General features: G+C 39.9%; 1 protein-coding gene and 1 non-coding gene across 2 annotated transcripts; both read right to left on the bottom strand.

Moving 5' to 3' along the window:
* Positions 1-2062: 2062 nt before the first annotated feature.
* trnaf-gaa (transfer RNA phenylalanine (anticodon GAA)) lies at positions 2063-2135 on the bottom strand. The gene has a single exon. It is a non-coding gene; the product is annotated as a tRNA-Phe (tRNA).
* A 1014-nt stretch (positions 2136-3149) lies between these two features.
* LOC109895466 (cytosolic iron-sulfur assembly component 2B) lies at positions 3150-6529 on the bottom strand. Its single transcript, XM_031830773.1, has 5 exons — positions 6202-6529; positions 5964-6043; positions 5703-5828; positions 5523-5568; positions 3150-3833 (listed from the first exon to the last, which is right to left on the bottom strand). The coding sequence occupies exons 1-5, from the start codon at positions 6479-6481 to the stop codon at positions 3727-3729; spliced, it is 639 nt and encodes a 212-aa protein (XP_031686633.1). The 5' UTR covers positions 6482-6529; the 3' UTR covers positions 3150-3726.
* Between the last annotated feature and the right edge of the window lie 9861 nt (positions 6530-16390).

The following is a 16390-nucleotide window of genomic DNA, read 5'->3' on the forward strand; positions in this document are numbered from 1 at the left end:
ATCATTACAAAAAACACCAACCACAGAATATTTATGTGGAACATTTGTCAATATCAAATCAATCCGGGTAGATTTATCTGGGCATTTATGATTTGGGCGAGTGGGTGAGTTAATCAACTGGGTAAGATTCATAGAATTACAAAACATTTTTAAATCATCAGACACCGGCTTTAACCAACACCAGTTGAGATCACCAATCAAGATCATTTCACTGTAAAGAAGTTTAGACATAAGGTTCATCAGAGAAGATAATGCATCACCGAGAGCACTGGGGGGTCTATAACAGCCAATCACAGTTATAGAGAAGCCCTTTGAAACCTCAACATTCAAAGCAAGAAATTCCAACTGTTTACAAATAGTTTCAGACTTTGCCACACTTACAGGGAATTTCGTTTTTACATATATAGCCACACCCCCACCTTTCTTAACTCGATCAGTGCGATAAACATTGTAACCACTTATACAAATATCATTATCAATAACAGACTTGCTGAGCCAGGTTTCAGAAAACACAATTACATCAGCATCAGTTGATTTAGCCCAAATCCTAACCCCATCCATTTTTGACAACAGACAGTACATTTAAATGAAAAATACCAAAACCAGATCTTGATTTAAAATCAGAGGGGACATTTGGAGACATTGCATATCAGGGCCAGGGTTAGGTGCACGTTACCTGATATCAACAAAAGAAGAATAACTTGGCACATCTGTTTAATAACCTTGCAAGGCTTCTCTATTTTAAGAGACCTACTGCAAGCGAAATCTACAAGTGAGTTTCTAGACAATACAAAGCAGTCATTTAAAACCATTAGACTTTGGTAATCCATAGGTTTCATTAATGTCATTCAGACTGTTTTGAAGTTGATACAACTGGTTATGATAGCTGAGGTTCATAGCTAGGTTCTGAACTAATATGTATACCAAATGTTTTATGGACCATACACAGATCTGCTACATAACTAGCTACACATCCATAGGCATACAGGTATTTTTTTTTATCCTCCACTGCACAATAAGCAAGAACATAGCTAGCTACGTTATTTCATCTATCTGCATTGCATGGCAAATATCAGCAAGGCAAACATACAAAATTATACATTCAATTTGCAGTAAATGCTTTTGCTAGCTAGATTCTTTACATCAGAAGGTATTGACAATTACATGTTTCACAAGACGACAGCCTGGTTTGCTGGTTGTTTCAGGAGTCCCTAAAACAGAAAAAAACCTGAATTACAATTTCATACTCATGTCTCAACACCCATAATATTAGCCAGCTAGCTGACAAATGTTAGCTAGGCAGCAAGCTTGTTAAATTGTGAATTTCGTAAATGTAACTTTATGATTAAAAAAATATGCATAATCTTTGTCTACATTAACTGACATATTCCTGTCAACTGTACATTTTTGCATGATTCGTTATTACGCTATAACCACTTACATTTTCTTCTATCATAGGATTTTTGTCAGCCATCTTTGCTGAAGAAAGTCTCCAGCCTTGGGTCACATGGAGTCAAATTCTTCATGGGAACCAATCGATATGATTGGTCATAACCCAGCGGTCGCCGCTAGCGATTTGCATAAAGTTGAAAAACGTTGATCTTTTTCACCGCCTCCCACGCCACCTTCGCACCGCCCAAAGGTCCCCCGCCCTCTCCGCCTCTCACCGCTTTCCTTCCATTGAAAATGAATTGGGAAGCGGTGTTTCACCGCGCAGCACCGTGTGCTAGTGAACATCGGGCAGCTCCTTCTCCACTCACGCGTCATCAGGCAAATTACGTTTATACAGTGTTGGATCCCAAAATAAATATGTAAAGTAATTTGTGCAAGACAAATTTGAATTAGTAACATCATACGTTTTGCGAAATCTTAACATATTGTACATTTTGCTAATTCGTTACATTTAGGAAATTCGTAACATATCATACGAAAGGGATGATAGACATCAACAAATAATACATACAATATGAAAAAAGTATAGTATAAAATATACTAAACAGGTTCTCAATGTGAAAACTCTCCGTTTTCTGGTCTAAATTAGAACAGTCTCAAAAATTCCGGCTGCCGAAACCCGGGATCGAACCAGGGACATTTAGATCTTCAGTCTAACGCTCTCCCAACTGAGCTATTTCGGCTACACTACATAAACTAGTCCCACAAGAATTAGTCATACTTTTCTAAGGTCTGTGGTTGGCTGTCCGGTATATTCATCTGGCTTCAGGATAATCAATATGTTCTACTCATCTTTCTCTAATAGGGAGTGATAAATGCCCCCACATGGATGGAATAATCACTCACACGTTCTTTTCAAACTGCCAGAAAGACAATGCTTCCACCGGCTGGTGCTCTGACAAACTCACACATACTTTTAGTTAGAATTTTTATTAAAATTAGGCTAACCTTTTACTGACTACGGGTACAAAAAGGAGCCTCAGTTGATCTCGAGTCGTCTTGCTAACAGACACAGGCTCTTAATGTGTAATGGAAGTTCTAGAAATGCTCAGATAAAATGACCTATTATTTTATCCATTGTCCATGAGAGTGTGGTAGTGAGCACATCAAATTTGCACTTACCCTTCTGCATGACGCAACATTAATGTGGTCTAACACAACCATCTATTAGTCACAGTTTATGTATTATAATAACTTATAGTATTGCTTATAAACATTAATACATTCTTTGTAAACAAAGCTCTCGTTTTATTTTGTCTAATCATAACTGTATAGGTATTGCATAAAGGCTTTTTTACATTATATTTTTAAATCCATTTTTTTTCCCCTGCTTAAATACCGACATGTAAAAAACATAGCAGAGGATGGTTTCGATCCATCGACCTCTGGGTTATGGGCCCAGCACGCTTCCGCTGCGCCACTCTGCTATCTATATGGCCAGGAGGAAAGGTAGCATTTGATCCTGTGAGACCAGCTTATTACGTATGTACGCAATGAAGCTCTTAGGAGCTCCCGAAAGAGAATTCGAAAATAATACTTCTTCCACTGCCATAGTAAAATACATTTAGACAAATCTAATGACAAAATTAATATCATTAAACTAAGATTACTTTTCTGTCTAAAATGTTTTTGTTGATCAAGTCATTTAATTGATTTACAACCACACTACAAATAAGTGAGAAAAAACACAAATCAAATGCTATTTCACAGATTGTATACTATTTTATTTTAGACAAATATGAAACAAGGCATCTGATGGAAATCCAATGGCACAAGTATTATACTATATATAATTTCTCCCCAAGACATATTTTATAAACTAAGGCCTTTCTTATTCAGTGTCCCCAGTCTTTGGGCTTTCATGTCATTGTGTATGTTGAGATAGCTTCATTTATAAGAGACATATGCACTTTCTTTGTTCTCTTCCCAAATGCCATGAATATTTAGGTATATTTTCAATGACATAAGATATAACCCTGTATTTTATTGCTTTACTTGTATAATAAAGGATACAATGCTTCTCTATAATACTGTTAAACTGAAGATGTCAGGAATATATTGAAGACATACAAAACACACAGTATAGTTATTTCTGCCTATAGCAGAAATACATTGGAATTCTGTTAGATTAAAATAATACAATGGCAGCATACGTGATACATTTGCCATTTACTCAACATAATCTGAACAACCAGTCCAGTTAGCATGTAAGGAGAGAAACATTAAGCCTAGTCCTGGACTAAGGAGAATTTTCAATTGATCCATCAGGAGGGATCAGCCTGTCCTTGCATTGGATATCAGACACTGGTTGACCACCTCCAGAAGCTGGGAGTTCTCGAGTGCAGCGGCCACTCTCTCTTTGTCTGCCAGCTGTTTGTTGACTGGAACAAAAGCAAAAACAAAGGGTTTAGTTAGGGGCAATTCCACAGAAACTGGATGATGCTGACACTCAGATACTTCACTTTAAGATATACACTACTGTTCAAAAGTTTGGGGTCACTTAGCAATGCCCTTGTTTTCTATGAAAACATACATGAAATTAGTTGCAAAATGAATAGGAAATATAGTCAAGACGTTGACATGGTTATAAATAATGATTTTTAATTCTTTGCTTTCGTCAAAGAATCCTCCATTTGCAGCAATTACAGCCTTGCAGACCTTTGGCATTATAGTTGTCAATTTGTTGAGGTAATCTGAAAATATTTCACTCCATGCTTCCTGAAGCACGTCCCACAAGTTGGATTGGCTTGATGGGCACTTCTTACATACCATACGGTCAAGCTGCTCCCACAACAGCTCAAAAGGGTTGAGATCTGGTGACTGTGCTGACCACTCCATTATAGACATAATACCAGCTGACTGCTTCTTCACTAAATAGTTCTTGCAGTTTGGAGCTGTGCTTTGGGTCATTGTCCTGTTGTAGGAGGAAATTGGCTCCAATTAAGCGCCATCCACAGGGTATGGAATGGCGTTGCAAAATGTACCCTGTACAAATCTCCCACTTTACAATTAGCCTTTTAAAATGATAAACTTGGATTAGTTAACACAACGTGCCATTGGAAAACAGGAGTGATGGTTGCTGAAAATGGGCCTCTGTACGCCTACATAGATATTCCGTAAAAAAAAATTGCAATTTTTAGCCCTCCCGATTGGTCTAAGGCACTGCATTGTAGGGCTTAGCTGTGCCACTAGAGATTCTGGGTTTGAGTCCAGGCTCTGTTGCAGCCGGCCACGACCGGGAGACCCATGGGGCGGCGCACAATTGGCCCAGCGTCGGTCACCAGGCGTACAGTGTTTCCTCCGACACATTGGTGGGGTTGGTTTCCGGGTTATGTGGGCACTGTGTCAAGAAGCAGTGCGGCGGGGTTGTGTTTCAGAGGACGCAGAGCTCTTGACCTTCACCTCTCCAGAGTCCGTACGGGAGTTGCAGCGATGAGACAAGACTAACTACCAATTGGATACCACGAAATTGGGGATAAATGGGCAAAAAAAAATCTATAATAATAAATCAGCCCTTTGCAGCTACAATAGTAATTTACAACATTAACAATATCTACTGTATTTCTGATTTTTTAAATGTTATTTAAAAGGACAAAAAAAACAAGGACATTTCTAAGTCACCCCAAACTTTTGAACGGTAGTGTATGTAAAACAAAATCCAATAATTGCAAAGTTAAACAACCCATACAACTCTACATACAAGGACTACTTTGAACAATTTCCACAAAAACACATTTACTTCTGTAAAAAGAATGACAGCAAAAAAGCACAAACTGTTAACAAAATTTGCTTCTGCACTGTTGTTCTAGTAAATGTGTTTTTGTAAACATTTGTGGAAATTGTTAAAAGTAATCCTTGTGCATAGAGTTGCATGATTTGCTTAACTTTGTAGTCATTGGATTTTGTTTAACATACATTTTAAAGTGAAAAATCATAGTCTCAGTATCGCTGTTACTGTGGAATTGATGTTAAGGGCTTCTCAAAAAGGGCAGTCTACAACAGTCGTCTTGAAGGTGTGATTGTTGGTCTCAGCCTCAATGTTGAGTTACTTCAGAGGCATGTCACTTTACCTGCATCTTCTGAGGCATGCGTCCCAGGAGTGATGTGCACATCAATCTGCAGAGATATGATTAGGCATAGATGGACATGACCCACTATATTAATGTTAAATGTTCAGACAATTAAATAATATTAAAGCTTGTTTTCCTCTCACAGCTCACCAGGAAGCAGACTTCATTTATTTCACCCACCTTAAACCTTTCTGGCAGGGACCGCAGCAGTTTGACTTTGATGGACAGGCCTATGAGAGTTGCCATGCTGCAGTGGGGTATAGTGGGGGTGAACTCCACACCCACTGTGTTCTCTTGGTCATCTACCTATAAAGAAAAATAAAGTTGATGGTTTTATTAGGCTAACACAGTATGGACTATCTGCTGTCCTTAGTAGCTACACAAGTGTGTCTGTGTCGAACATCTAACTGGGGAAAAAGTTGTGAAAGAAGTTTAACTCACGCGCACTCGCACTTGTTCCACGACATTCAACTCCTCGAGGGACAGTGGGTGTTCAGGATCATTAATGGATCTGATGAGATGTAGCACGGGTTAAGGTGAAATCTGATAACACAATGTTGAGAAATTAGCTTTCTTATTAAAGAATTAAGCATAATATGCTAAGTTAATTAGTATGACATTGAAAGCTCAAGGGATGTATCCTTAACGTATCCTTAAACTAGCTACACAGAAAGGATATCAAATATTTCTCTGTCGTCGATGGGATCGGCAACATCTTCGTCCTCGTCATTTGCGGTCTGTAGTCTCTCGCCTGTTCGTTGAAAAATCAAGGGATTCGCGTTCTCTAAACGGGCCCCCCCTGACATTTGTGATGTTGAAATTAAAGAAATACGTATATTTGTTTGTTCTATCGTTTTTTTACTCTGAACCACGGGCTGAACAATCCACTTCCGGAAACTGTAGACGTCAAAATGTACGCAGGCGCAGCCCAGCGATTTAGTGTCATGTTGGATTTCCATATGTATCCGGCAGGTGGCAGCATACTCATCTTAAATTCTGAAATGTGACTGAACTACAATGTTAATATACAATTGAACTACAATGTTAATATATAATGGCAATGCTACACAGAAGCATGAAAATAATGATCCATGTACAAAATATTGTTTATGCAAAAAAAATCATAAATAAAACAGCAATTCATTTAGCCCTCTTACACATGTGAATTGTGAATCCAAGGCAAAACAGCATTTTACCAGACTCAAATGATAAGCTCTAGCTAATATCTTTAGTAGCAGTATAAGTAACATCTGATGACTCAGAATACATCTGCAATGCACCATTTCAAAGACAAGCCTAATCCATAATTGTACAATTAATCACCTGTGTCTGTGAGGGTTGCACATTTTGAAGAATATCCAGAGGTGGAAACTTCCTGTTGGAATTAACGGGAATATATGGGAATTAACGGAAATTCATATTACTACCATTTAAATGTAGATGTTTTTTGCATTGGATATATTTACAATATCATATGGAGACAGAAACATAAACATTTTACCTTAAGTAGACATAAATGCAAATGATTAAATCCTTCCAATAGAAAAAAAAACTATTTAGTTACGAATTGAACTTTATTTAAATGAGTTGACTCTTCAAATGGGAGAGTCACCAATTTTTCAACCCTTGTATTGGTCAGCCTGTTACGTGCTTTGGTGTGTGTGTTCCCAAACAAGGACCAATTGCGCTTTGAGGCAGCTGATGTTGGTGGGATTTGGAGGATGATGGAGGCAACAGGGGAAATAGCCTCAGATCCACAAAGTCCCTTACACCAGGTGGCTGATGTTGGCACGGCTGCCATATTGCATCTCCATCTCAAAGCCATGATTGGAAGTGTACTTCGCCAGACTGTCAAGAACCTTTCCCTCATCCAGGCCAAGGTGGCGAGACATGGTAGTGATGATCCATAGGGATCCATCCTTGTTGATCTCTGCACCAGACAGGATGCTCTTGCCAGCATTCTTGGGGTTCAACATGTACGCTGTGGCGTGTATGGGCTTCAGGGAGAAGTCTTCATGCTTTTTGATATATTTCAGAACTGCAGTTTCCTCTGCTTGGAGCAACAGTGAAGTGGGCAGGGCAGTACGGATTTCTCCTCTTACATCTGCAAGCAGAGTCTGAACATCAGACAGGATGGCATTGTCTCCTTCAATCTGCACAATGGCTACTGCTATAGGTTTCAGGAGTTTCAGTCTGCTTACCACTCTCTCCCAAAATACATAATCCAGACTGTGACATGGCCGTTTCTTGGAAAGACTCCTAGGCTACTATTTACTAGTTAACAAAAGATAATGTATGTCATATCAAATATATTCACCCAACCCAGTATTGTAATCAAAACATACCAGAAAGCATGTAGTCCTTAGCTCAGACAGTGTAGTAGTGTGGGCTCAATAGCTTTCCATTAGTATGCAAGATCTTGAGAAGCCGCTGTAGATGTGATGGAAGAGTGCACTGTACATGCAGAGGGTTGCAATTCCATTGAATTATGGATAGCTTAACCAAAATATGCCACAAGACCTAGAATTGCCTTATGTGTATCCCATAAAAAAGGCTCACTGTTTGTTATAAGCTAACTTTTTTGATGAATTTAAGCAAAATTCTCCAAATTCCAGGGTTTAACTTCCCATGGAAAATTTCCAGAACAATTCCGGAAATGTATCGGAAAGTTTCCGACGCTTTGCAAACCTTGTGTCTGTTGGAACGGTTTATAGTCCAGTTTATACTGTACTTTCACTATGTACACTACCGGTCAAAAGTTTTAGAACACCTACTCATTCCAGGGTTTTTCTTTATTTTTTGTATTTTCTACATTGTAGAATAATAGTTAAGACATCAAAACTATGAAATAACACATATGGAATCATGTAGAACCAAAAAAGTGTAAAACAAATCAAAATATATTTTATATTTGATTTGAGATTCTTCAGCATGGCTACCACAGCATTCTGCATCGATATGTCATCCCATCTGGTTTGCACTTAGTGGGACTATCATTTGTTTTTCAACAGGACAATGATCCAACACACCTCCAGGCTGTGTAAGGGCTATTTGACCAAGAAGGAGAGTGATGGAGTGCTGCATCAGATGACCTGGCCTCCACAATCCCGACCTCAACCAAATTGAGATGGTTTGGGATGAGATGGACAGCAGAGTGAAGGAAATGGGATGAGTTAGACCGCAGAGTGAAGGAAAAGCAGCCAACAAGTGCTCAACATATGTGGGAACTCCTCTAAGACTGTTGGAAAAGCATTCCAGGTGAAGCTGGTTGAGAGAATGCAAAGAGTGTGCAAAGCTGTCATCAAGGCAAAGGGTGGCTATTTGAAGAATCTCAAATATAAAATCGATTTTGATTTGTTTAACACTTTTTTGGTTACTACATAATTACATGTGTTATTTCATAGTTCTGAGGTCTTCACTATTATTCTACAATGTAGAAAATAGTAAAAAATAAAGAAAAACCCTTGAATGAGTAGGTGTTCTAAAACTTTTGAACGGTAGTGTATGTTTATAGTATCAATAGCAGCTGACAAAGTCAATGTTGTTATGTCCAGATTTGGAGAGATACATGACATAAATGACTGTCTTGGGTGATTCCTTTTACTGTGCCAAATAATCTAAATAGTTGAAAGACATTATCTCTTAGAAATACTGGAAACGCACTATTGAAATAACCCAAACCCATTTGTTGAGTGTCACCAACGCAAACAATAACATTGAAAACCACTACTGAAAAACCTTGGTAATATATCACTAAGGACTTCCTTTAATCTGAATGCAAACAATCCTTCTCTCTGTCTATCTTGTCAACAGCTGTTGAAAAAATACCTGGTTTGCTCACTCCAGTACACAATGAGCCTCCATTGTACCCTAAAGCCTGTCTCAACCTGAAATACCTGTTTAGATGGAGCCTGATAGCACACCTTCCTTATTCCATTTGCATGCGCCCAGCTTGGCTGTAAGGAGGAAGCGGTATCTTGTTGAACTTCATTCAACCCCTATAAATTATCAGAGTGTATCCTAATCCAACAAAAAATGTTCACTTGAACTACAAGAACCGTGACTGTGCATGTATTTCAGTATCAAAGCTTGTAAAGTAAAAATACAGTGTGCCAACTGAAATTTTTAAACTAGTCCTCACCCTCGTTTTTTTTTAAAAAGTTACTCATTCATCAGCACAGTCAGAGGGATAGTTCAGTGAGACAGTTAGCTGAACGACCCACATTCGGTGTCAACAATAACAATTAAGGTAAAGGCAGGCAGGAGTCTTGGGTGTGGTTAGCTTGCTCCAGGCTAAGTGCTGGGCTTCTAGCCATTCCTCCAGGGACACTTATCAGCATGCTATCCTTGCCCTAGTCTTTGCCTACCCAGGCAATACTATGCACAAGTAACTTTTCACCTTACGCAAAGAAAGAGAGGAGTCAGGAGACTGTCAAAAAGGTGAGTGAGCATCGGTGCGCCATCTCTCTACAGGTGATGAAGCACAAGGAAGGAAACACAGACAGACAGGGTAAGGATATATTTTAGCACCTACCAGCATAAAATCCTTTTAGCCCTGGAATGTGGAGTCAGGTAGCATGTGTGAGGGATTTGTTTTCATCCCAATGACCCCACCCATTCAGAAGGTAATGAGATTTTCAACAGTTTCTGCATGACACTCCACAGTGACATCACAACAGCTTTGAGAACTGGTTGAGAGTGCCTTGGGCCTCACACAGTTTGCTGAAACCCCCGTGAGCCTGGAGCCCTGCAATTGAGACAGCATGGGTCCTGTCTGGGTGCAGTGTTGCAGGGGTGCCATTTCATCTCAATACTTAAGAGTGTGGAGAGGAGGGGTAGAGTCACAGACACCCTCATGCCTGAAGCCGGGAAGCTTAATGTAGCTCTCCTGAAGACGGGAGGTCCCATCACCAGACATTCCAGGAAAACAAAAACCCAGGCACAACACAAGACAGGTCTTGTCTATCCCCAGCCCTGGCTGTTGCTCTAGACAAATCTGAACATGCTGTAAAGCTTGGGGCTGGTTAATCCAGGAAAGATAAGGATGGCTGGCTATTTAGAAACATGATTCCATAACCTAATCAGATTGTGGAGGTTATGCATGCATAAACATTTTATAGAGTTTACTTCCGTCATCATGAAGTGATTTGAGAGACTAGTCAAGGATCATGTCACCTCCACCCTACCCGACACCCTAGACCCACTCCAATTCGCTTACCGCCCCAATAGGTCCACAGACGATGCAATCACAATCACACTACACACTGCCTTAACCCATCTGGACAAGTGGAATACCCATTTAAGAATGCTGTTCATCGATTACAGCTCAGCATTTAACACCATATTACCCTCCAAACTCGTCATTAAGCTCGAAACCCTGGGTCTTGACCCCGCCCTGTGCAACTGGGTCCTGGACTTTCTGACGGGCCGCCCCAAGTGGTGAGGGTAGGAAACAACATCTCCCCCCGCTGATCCTCAACACTGGGGCCCCACAAGGGTGCATTCTCAGCCCTCTCCTGTACTCCCTGTTCACCCACGACTGCGTGGCTATGTACGCCTCCAACTCAATCATCAAGTTTGCAGATGACACTACAGCGGTAGGCTTGATTACTAAAACGAAGAGACGGCCTACAGGGAGGAGGTGAGGACCCTCGGAGTGTGGTGTCAGGAAAATAACCTCACACTGAACGTCGACAAAACAAAGGAGATGATCGTGAACTTCAGGAAACACCAGAGGGAGCATCCCCCTATCCACATCAACGGGACAGTAGTGGAGAAGGTGGAAAGTTTTATGTTCCTCGCCGTACACATCACGGACAAACTGAAATGGTCCACCCACACAGACAGCGTTGTGAAGACGGCGCAGCAGCGCCTCTTCAACCTCAGGAGGCTGAAGAAATTTGGCTTGGCACCAAAAATACAAACTTTTACAGATGCACAATCGAGAGCATCCTGTTGGGCTGTATCACCGCCTGGTTCGGCAACTGCTCCTCCCACAACCGTAAGGCTTTCCAGAGGGTAGTGAGGTCTGCACAACGCATCACCAGGGGCAAACTACCTGCCCTCCAGGACACCTACACCCCCCGATGTCACAGGAAGGCCAAAAAGATCATCAAGGACAACAACCACCCGAGCCACTGCCTGTTCACCCCGCTATCATCCAGAAGGTGAGGTCAGTACAGGTGCATCAAAGCTGGGACCGAGAGACTGAAAAACAGCTTCTATCTCAAGGCCATCAGACTGTTAAACAGCCATCAGTAACATCGAGTGGCTGCTGCCAACATACTGACTCAAATCTCTAATCACTTTAATAATAAAACATGTAATGTAATAAATGTATCACTAGTCACTTTAAACAATGCCACTTTATTTAATGTTTACATACCCTACATTACTCATCTCATATGTATATACTGTACTCTATACCATCTACTGCATCTTGCCTATGCCGTTCGGCCATCTCTCATCCATATATTTATATGTACATATTCTTATTAATTCCTTTACAATTGTGTGTATAAGATAGTTGTTGTGAGATAGTTAGATTACTTGTTTGATATTACTGCACGGTCGGAACTAGAAGTACAACCATTTCGCTACACTCGCATTAGCATCTGCTAACCATTTGTAAGTGACCAATAAAATTGGATTTAATTTGATTTGAAAAGCCTCACTCCGCATGGATGGGCTTTTAAAGGCCGATGGTGTCGAGAGGAAGTCACTTACTGGACAATGGAGGGATATTGGCTGATCACAGCATTTAAATTGATGTCCACTGACTACTTTAGGTCAATGGGTGAGAGCATTAGGAATGTACAGTATACAATTACCAGAGTACTGCACATAGGCCTACACTGAAAAAGTGTCATATCTCCAAAGAGCATTTCCCTTCAATCTTGATCCCTTGATCTTTGTGGGAGGGATTTAATAAGGATCTTGTCATGCTAGATCTTTGATGTGAATGACCACAGAGATGAATGAGTGTGCTGGCTGCTACTGTGGAGACTAAATACAGGAAGAGTAGGTGTAATACAGAACCAGGTCGCTTCTTTGAACATATAACTTACCCCTCCCCCACCGCCTCACCTTATTAACTGCTGTCGCCCAACAGGCTCTATCAGCCCTCTTTCAAAAACCACAAAACACAACAACATATAGAATTCATGATCAACACACTGTAGCTAGTTTGCTCTCTAGTTGGTAAAACTTGGCAGATGCGGATAACAAATGCTTAAAACTTTATTGTTGTATAAGTGTAAGCCTAGGTGCCAAACATATCCCATTAGACGGATGGACAATCGTTAAAGATAGATGTACTATAATAAGCAAACGCTTTAATCAGGAGATGTACAAGTCTTTGCTAATTACAATGCTTTAAAAATGATTTCCTGAATGTTTTGCGTAGGTTTCAGCCTCTATCATTTCAATAGGGACAGTAAGGTCGAAACCATTTACATTCTTTACACATTGGTAAATAAACGACAGACTGCCCCTATAACCAACCAGCCTTGACAGAACCCTTCATGAGAAATCAGCTAGACTTGTTGAAACCATTGCGCTTCTGCGGAAAAACCCTGTTCCGTTCCTTCAAAATTATAATCTTTGATTCTTTAAACTCATATGCAGAATAAGGGAGACAACGTTCTTATGGAAAACCTGAAACAGTAAACTTTTTTAAATTAATAATTCAAGCTTCTTACAATTGTCATTCATGATTTTATACTCCCAAGGATTTTAAACAAAGTTACTATGTGACTTTTGCTTCAGTACTTCTTTAACCATTAGGCAATGTCTCTATCAGGATAGAATTCCCCAGAGATTTCCTGTTAACAATATGACCACATTAACAAGTCAGGGCACAGTCAGTCTCTCAGCCATACAGAGTAAAATAAACCAATGAGATCCTGAATGTCAGACTGTGTAACGGGATGGCAGTCTAAATGCAAAACTAATACATAAAACGTATTATCTCGTTAAAATATAGTCTACACTTTCACTCCTGTGAGACCATCTGAAGGGAATCTGTGAACTGAGCTCCAGTTCACAGATTCAATCCAATTAAGAGGAACATTAAAGTCCAATGTACTGGTAATGATGATATAATGAGCATTCACTGACACACATGCAGTACTGAGTCTGGGAACTCTCTCCTAGAGCATCCTCACAGTCACATGTTATATCACAGTTTACTTTACCACACTCACTGGAGTATTTGTCCTTTGGGGTTAATATACAAGCACAGATAGGCACACAACCAAATAATGATTAACAAGATTCCCGTTGCCTCCTTTCCTCTTGGACTAAAGAGTTGGGAGTCTTCCTCCTAATTAGCACAAAGTCAAGTCCAGCTAGGGAGTGTAGTTCTGGAGAATCTGTTATACATTCCAGCATAGATAAGGAAAACTGAAGTAAATACTGTCCTTCAGTGGAGGCGAAAACATGGTAACATTTACAAGGATGTCTCATATGAGACGTGAGTCTCACACAATGGATAAAAAGTGTATGATACGTCTATCTAGGACTGCAGTAGCAAATGACCCTGTAGTGTGTTAATGTATTCATTATGAGCAAGAAGTTCAAATGATTTGTGATGTTCCGAGTCAGAAATGGGATGTAAAGCCTAAAAATATATTCCATCAAACAATACGCCACAGTATCTATCTGCTGGGTCATGAAGTGAGGCATGTGATTAAGTCAGCTGTTAGATATGGACTACATACCATGTCATTTCTGTTTGGCCACCACTGTTCATACTTACAAAACACAGACACGATTTGACTTATCATACAATACCAGCTGCTGTTTATTCAGTGGATCTATACAACACAAAGAAGGGAACTGGAAGAGAGAAGATAAGATCATAAAATTGCTTCTCACCATTTCCTACTTTCATGTCAAGTGACTGTGGAGCTGTGAGCATCAGATGATTTCTAAATAGAAGTTCTGATAACTGTCAAATGGTTTGAGTGGAGACAACTAGATTATATTTCATATGGTGTCATTTCCTCTTTTAACACCACTTTGTGTGAGGATAATTTCCTATTCCGAAACATCACAAACTGCTCAATATTACTTATAAAGCAAGTATAAAGCAATGCATTACTTGTCAATTGAATTATGGGACATACCGAGGTCTAGTCAGTGAGACTTACAAAACATGTCGGAAATAGAAACAGACAAAAAACGACATGGGGTAAAGAGATAATTAGATGTAAAAATACAGTAACTAATCATCTGAAGCGCTCTAATACAGAGCGCGAATTTATCACATTCGCACACGCCAATCTAAATTCTGCTGCTAACGTTACTGTCATGCTTTGCAGTTATCTATTCAGGAATTATAGCTAGTATAATAGTTAATAAGAACTAGAATAGTCGAGAACATTATTCAAGCAAGTGGTAAGTGAATTTCAAACCAAAACAATCTTTTCCACATTATCCATTGTTGTCAGACTTGACTTGTAACTTTTTACAGGGTAAATGCTAGTAGTTAGCGAGTTAACGTTAGTTGCCCCATGGCAAATGGGCCAGGTCCACAGGTTAGCTAGCTAGCTAGTAGCTCAACTACAGCATGCTTCTGACCTTTTCAAAACAGTTGTCGGAAATGTAATGGTAGCGTCAATTCACTCAACCAACTTGTTGGATTGCAGCTTTCTGTAGGCTATTTAGCAACATTATGCCGCGCACATTACCAACTCACCGGATGGCATGCAAAAGATCGTGGCTCGCTAACGTTAGCTCGTTTGAAAAACATGCTCTCATGTCCAAATACATCGTTTTTAACGGCCTCAGACATTCGTAGTTTGACTCTTTGTGATGTCACTCAACATTTATTGAGAATAAAATGGAAATTCACTTACAGTGTTGTTGTTTTAGTGAAGACTAGTCAGGAGGGTTAACATCCAGTTTGGCTTTGATATTTGAACTTTCGGCGCCATTGAAAACAGCATCAGTTCAATTGCAGTCAGTAGTTTTGTGCATAGGTTTTGTGCCTATACTTATGCCATTGGCAATCATGGATAAACAGGGGAGGGACTGCTAAAACCAATTTGGAGCTTATGATTATGCTAGCTAGCAATGTATACCAATATTGTGAATCATGAGTAGAAGCCTTAAAAGTGAAGGAAGTGATGTTTGGATGTGGGTCACAAACTGATTACATTTGAAACTCATGATCCACAATATTATCTGTACTTGTAAGGTCACTGACTGAATGGATAAAGAAATATCTTGCATGTCATAGTTTCCCTTCCCTTTGGAATCCTCAAGCACTTTTATTTTCTCCAACAGGCCAGTCTCTCCATATCTTAATCGTTTAATTGCTATTATATAGGTTACTTACTACCAAAGGCTAGGTCTATAGGACGTATTTAGTTCTACAAGGTGACACCATACACTTATGAGTCAACTCACGTCATTCAACCATTGCTTCACAAGGCTGCTGGGAATCCAAAGCAAGCAGGGTCTGTAATGTTGATCTGCCACCATGTCTAGGGTGAGGATAATGGAGATGTGATAAAGAGGATGCATGGAGGAGTTCCTGCTGCAATCTTTCCTGTATTTGTAGCCAATCAGGTCCACAGAAAACCTCAGGTAGCGGAGTAAAGCCCATCTAGAATACATCATTTTTGTACTGATATGTTATGCTGACTGGAGATGTTTAGGCTACTCATTGTGATTATGTTTAGCTTAGTTGTGTAGGGCAGCCATGTAAACTACAGCAGTATGAGCGTTGAGGAGTAAAAGTGAGCTCAACATAAATAGTATTTAAGTACTATAATGGTTTTATGAAATTGGGTTGTTTTTAATAAAGTGTCTCGTTCCCCAACTGGACAGGCTTTGGGATCATGCAGTCTGTGGTCAAACTA

Source organism: Oncorhynchus kisutch, linkage group LG8 (assembly GCF_002021735.2).
Source record: "Oncorhynchus kisutch isolate 150728-3 linkage group LG8, Okis_V2, whole genome shotgun sequence".
NCBI lineage: Eukaryota > Metazoa > Chordata > Actinopteri > Salmoniformes > Salmonidae > Oncorhynchus > Oncorhynchus kisutch.

What these genes read in the sequence shown, in the direction of transcription:
- LOC109895466 (XM_031830773.1), bottom strand. Translation starts at nt 6,481, where the DNA reads ATGGAAATCCAACATGACACTAAATCGCTGGGCTGCGCCTGCGTACAT. An exon ending in CGACGACAGAGAAATATTTG is followed by an intron (nt 6,044 to 6,201) that starts ATATCCTTTCTG and finishes AACCCGTGCTAC; the next exon opens with ATCTCATCAGATCCATTAAT. An exon ending in GCATGCCTCAGAAGATGCAG is followed by an intron (nt 3,834 to 5,522) that starts GTAAAGTGACAT and finishes CTTTTGTTCCAG; the next exon opens with TCAACAAACAGCTGGCAGAC.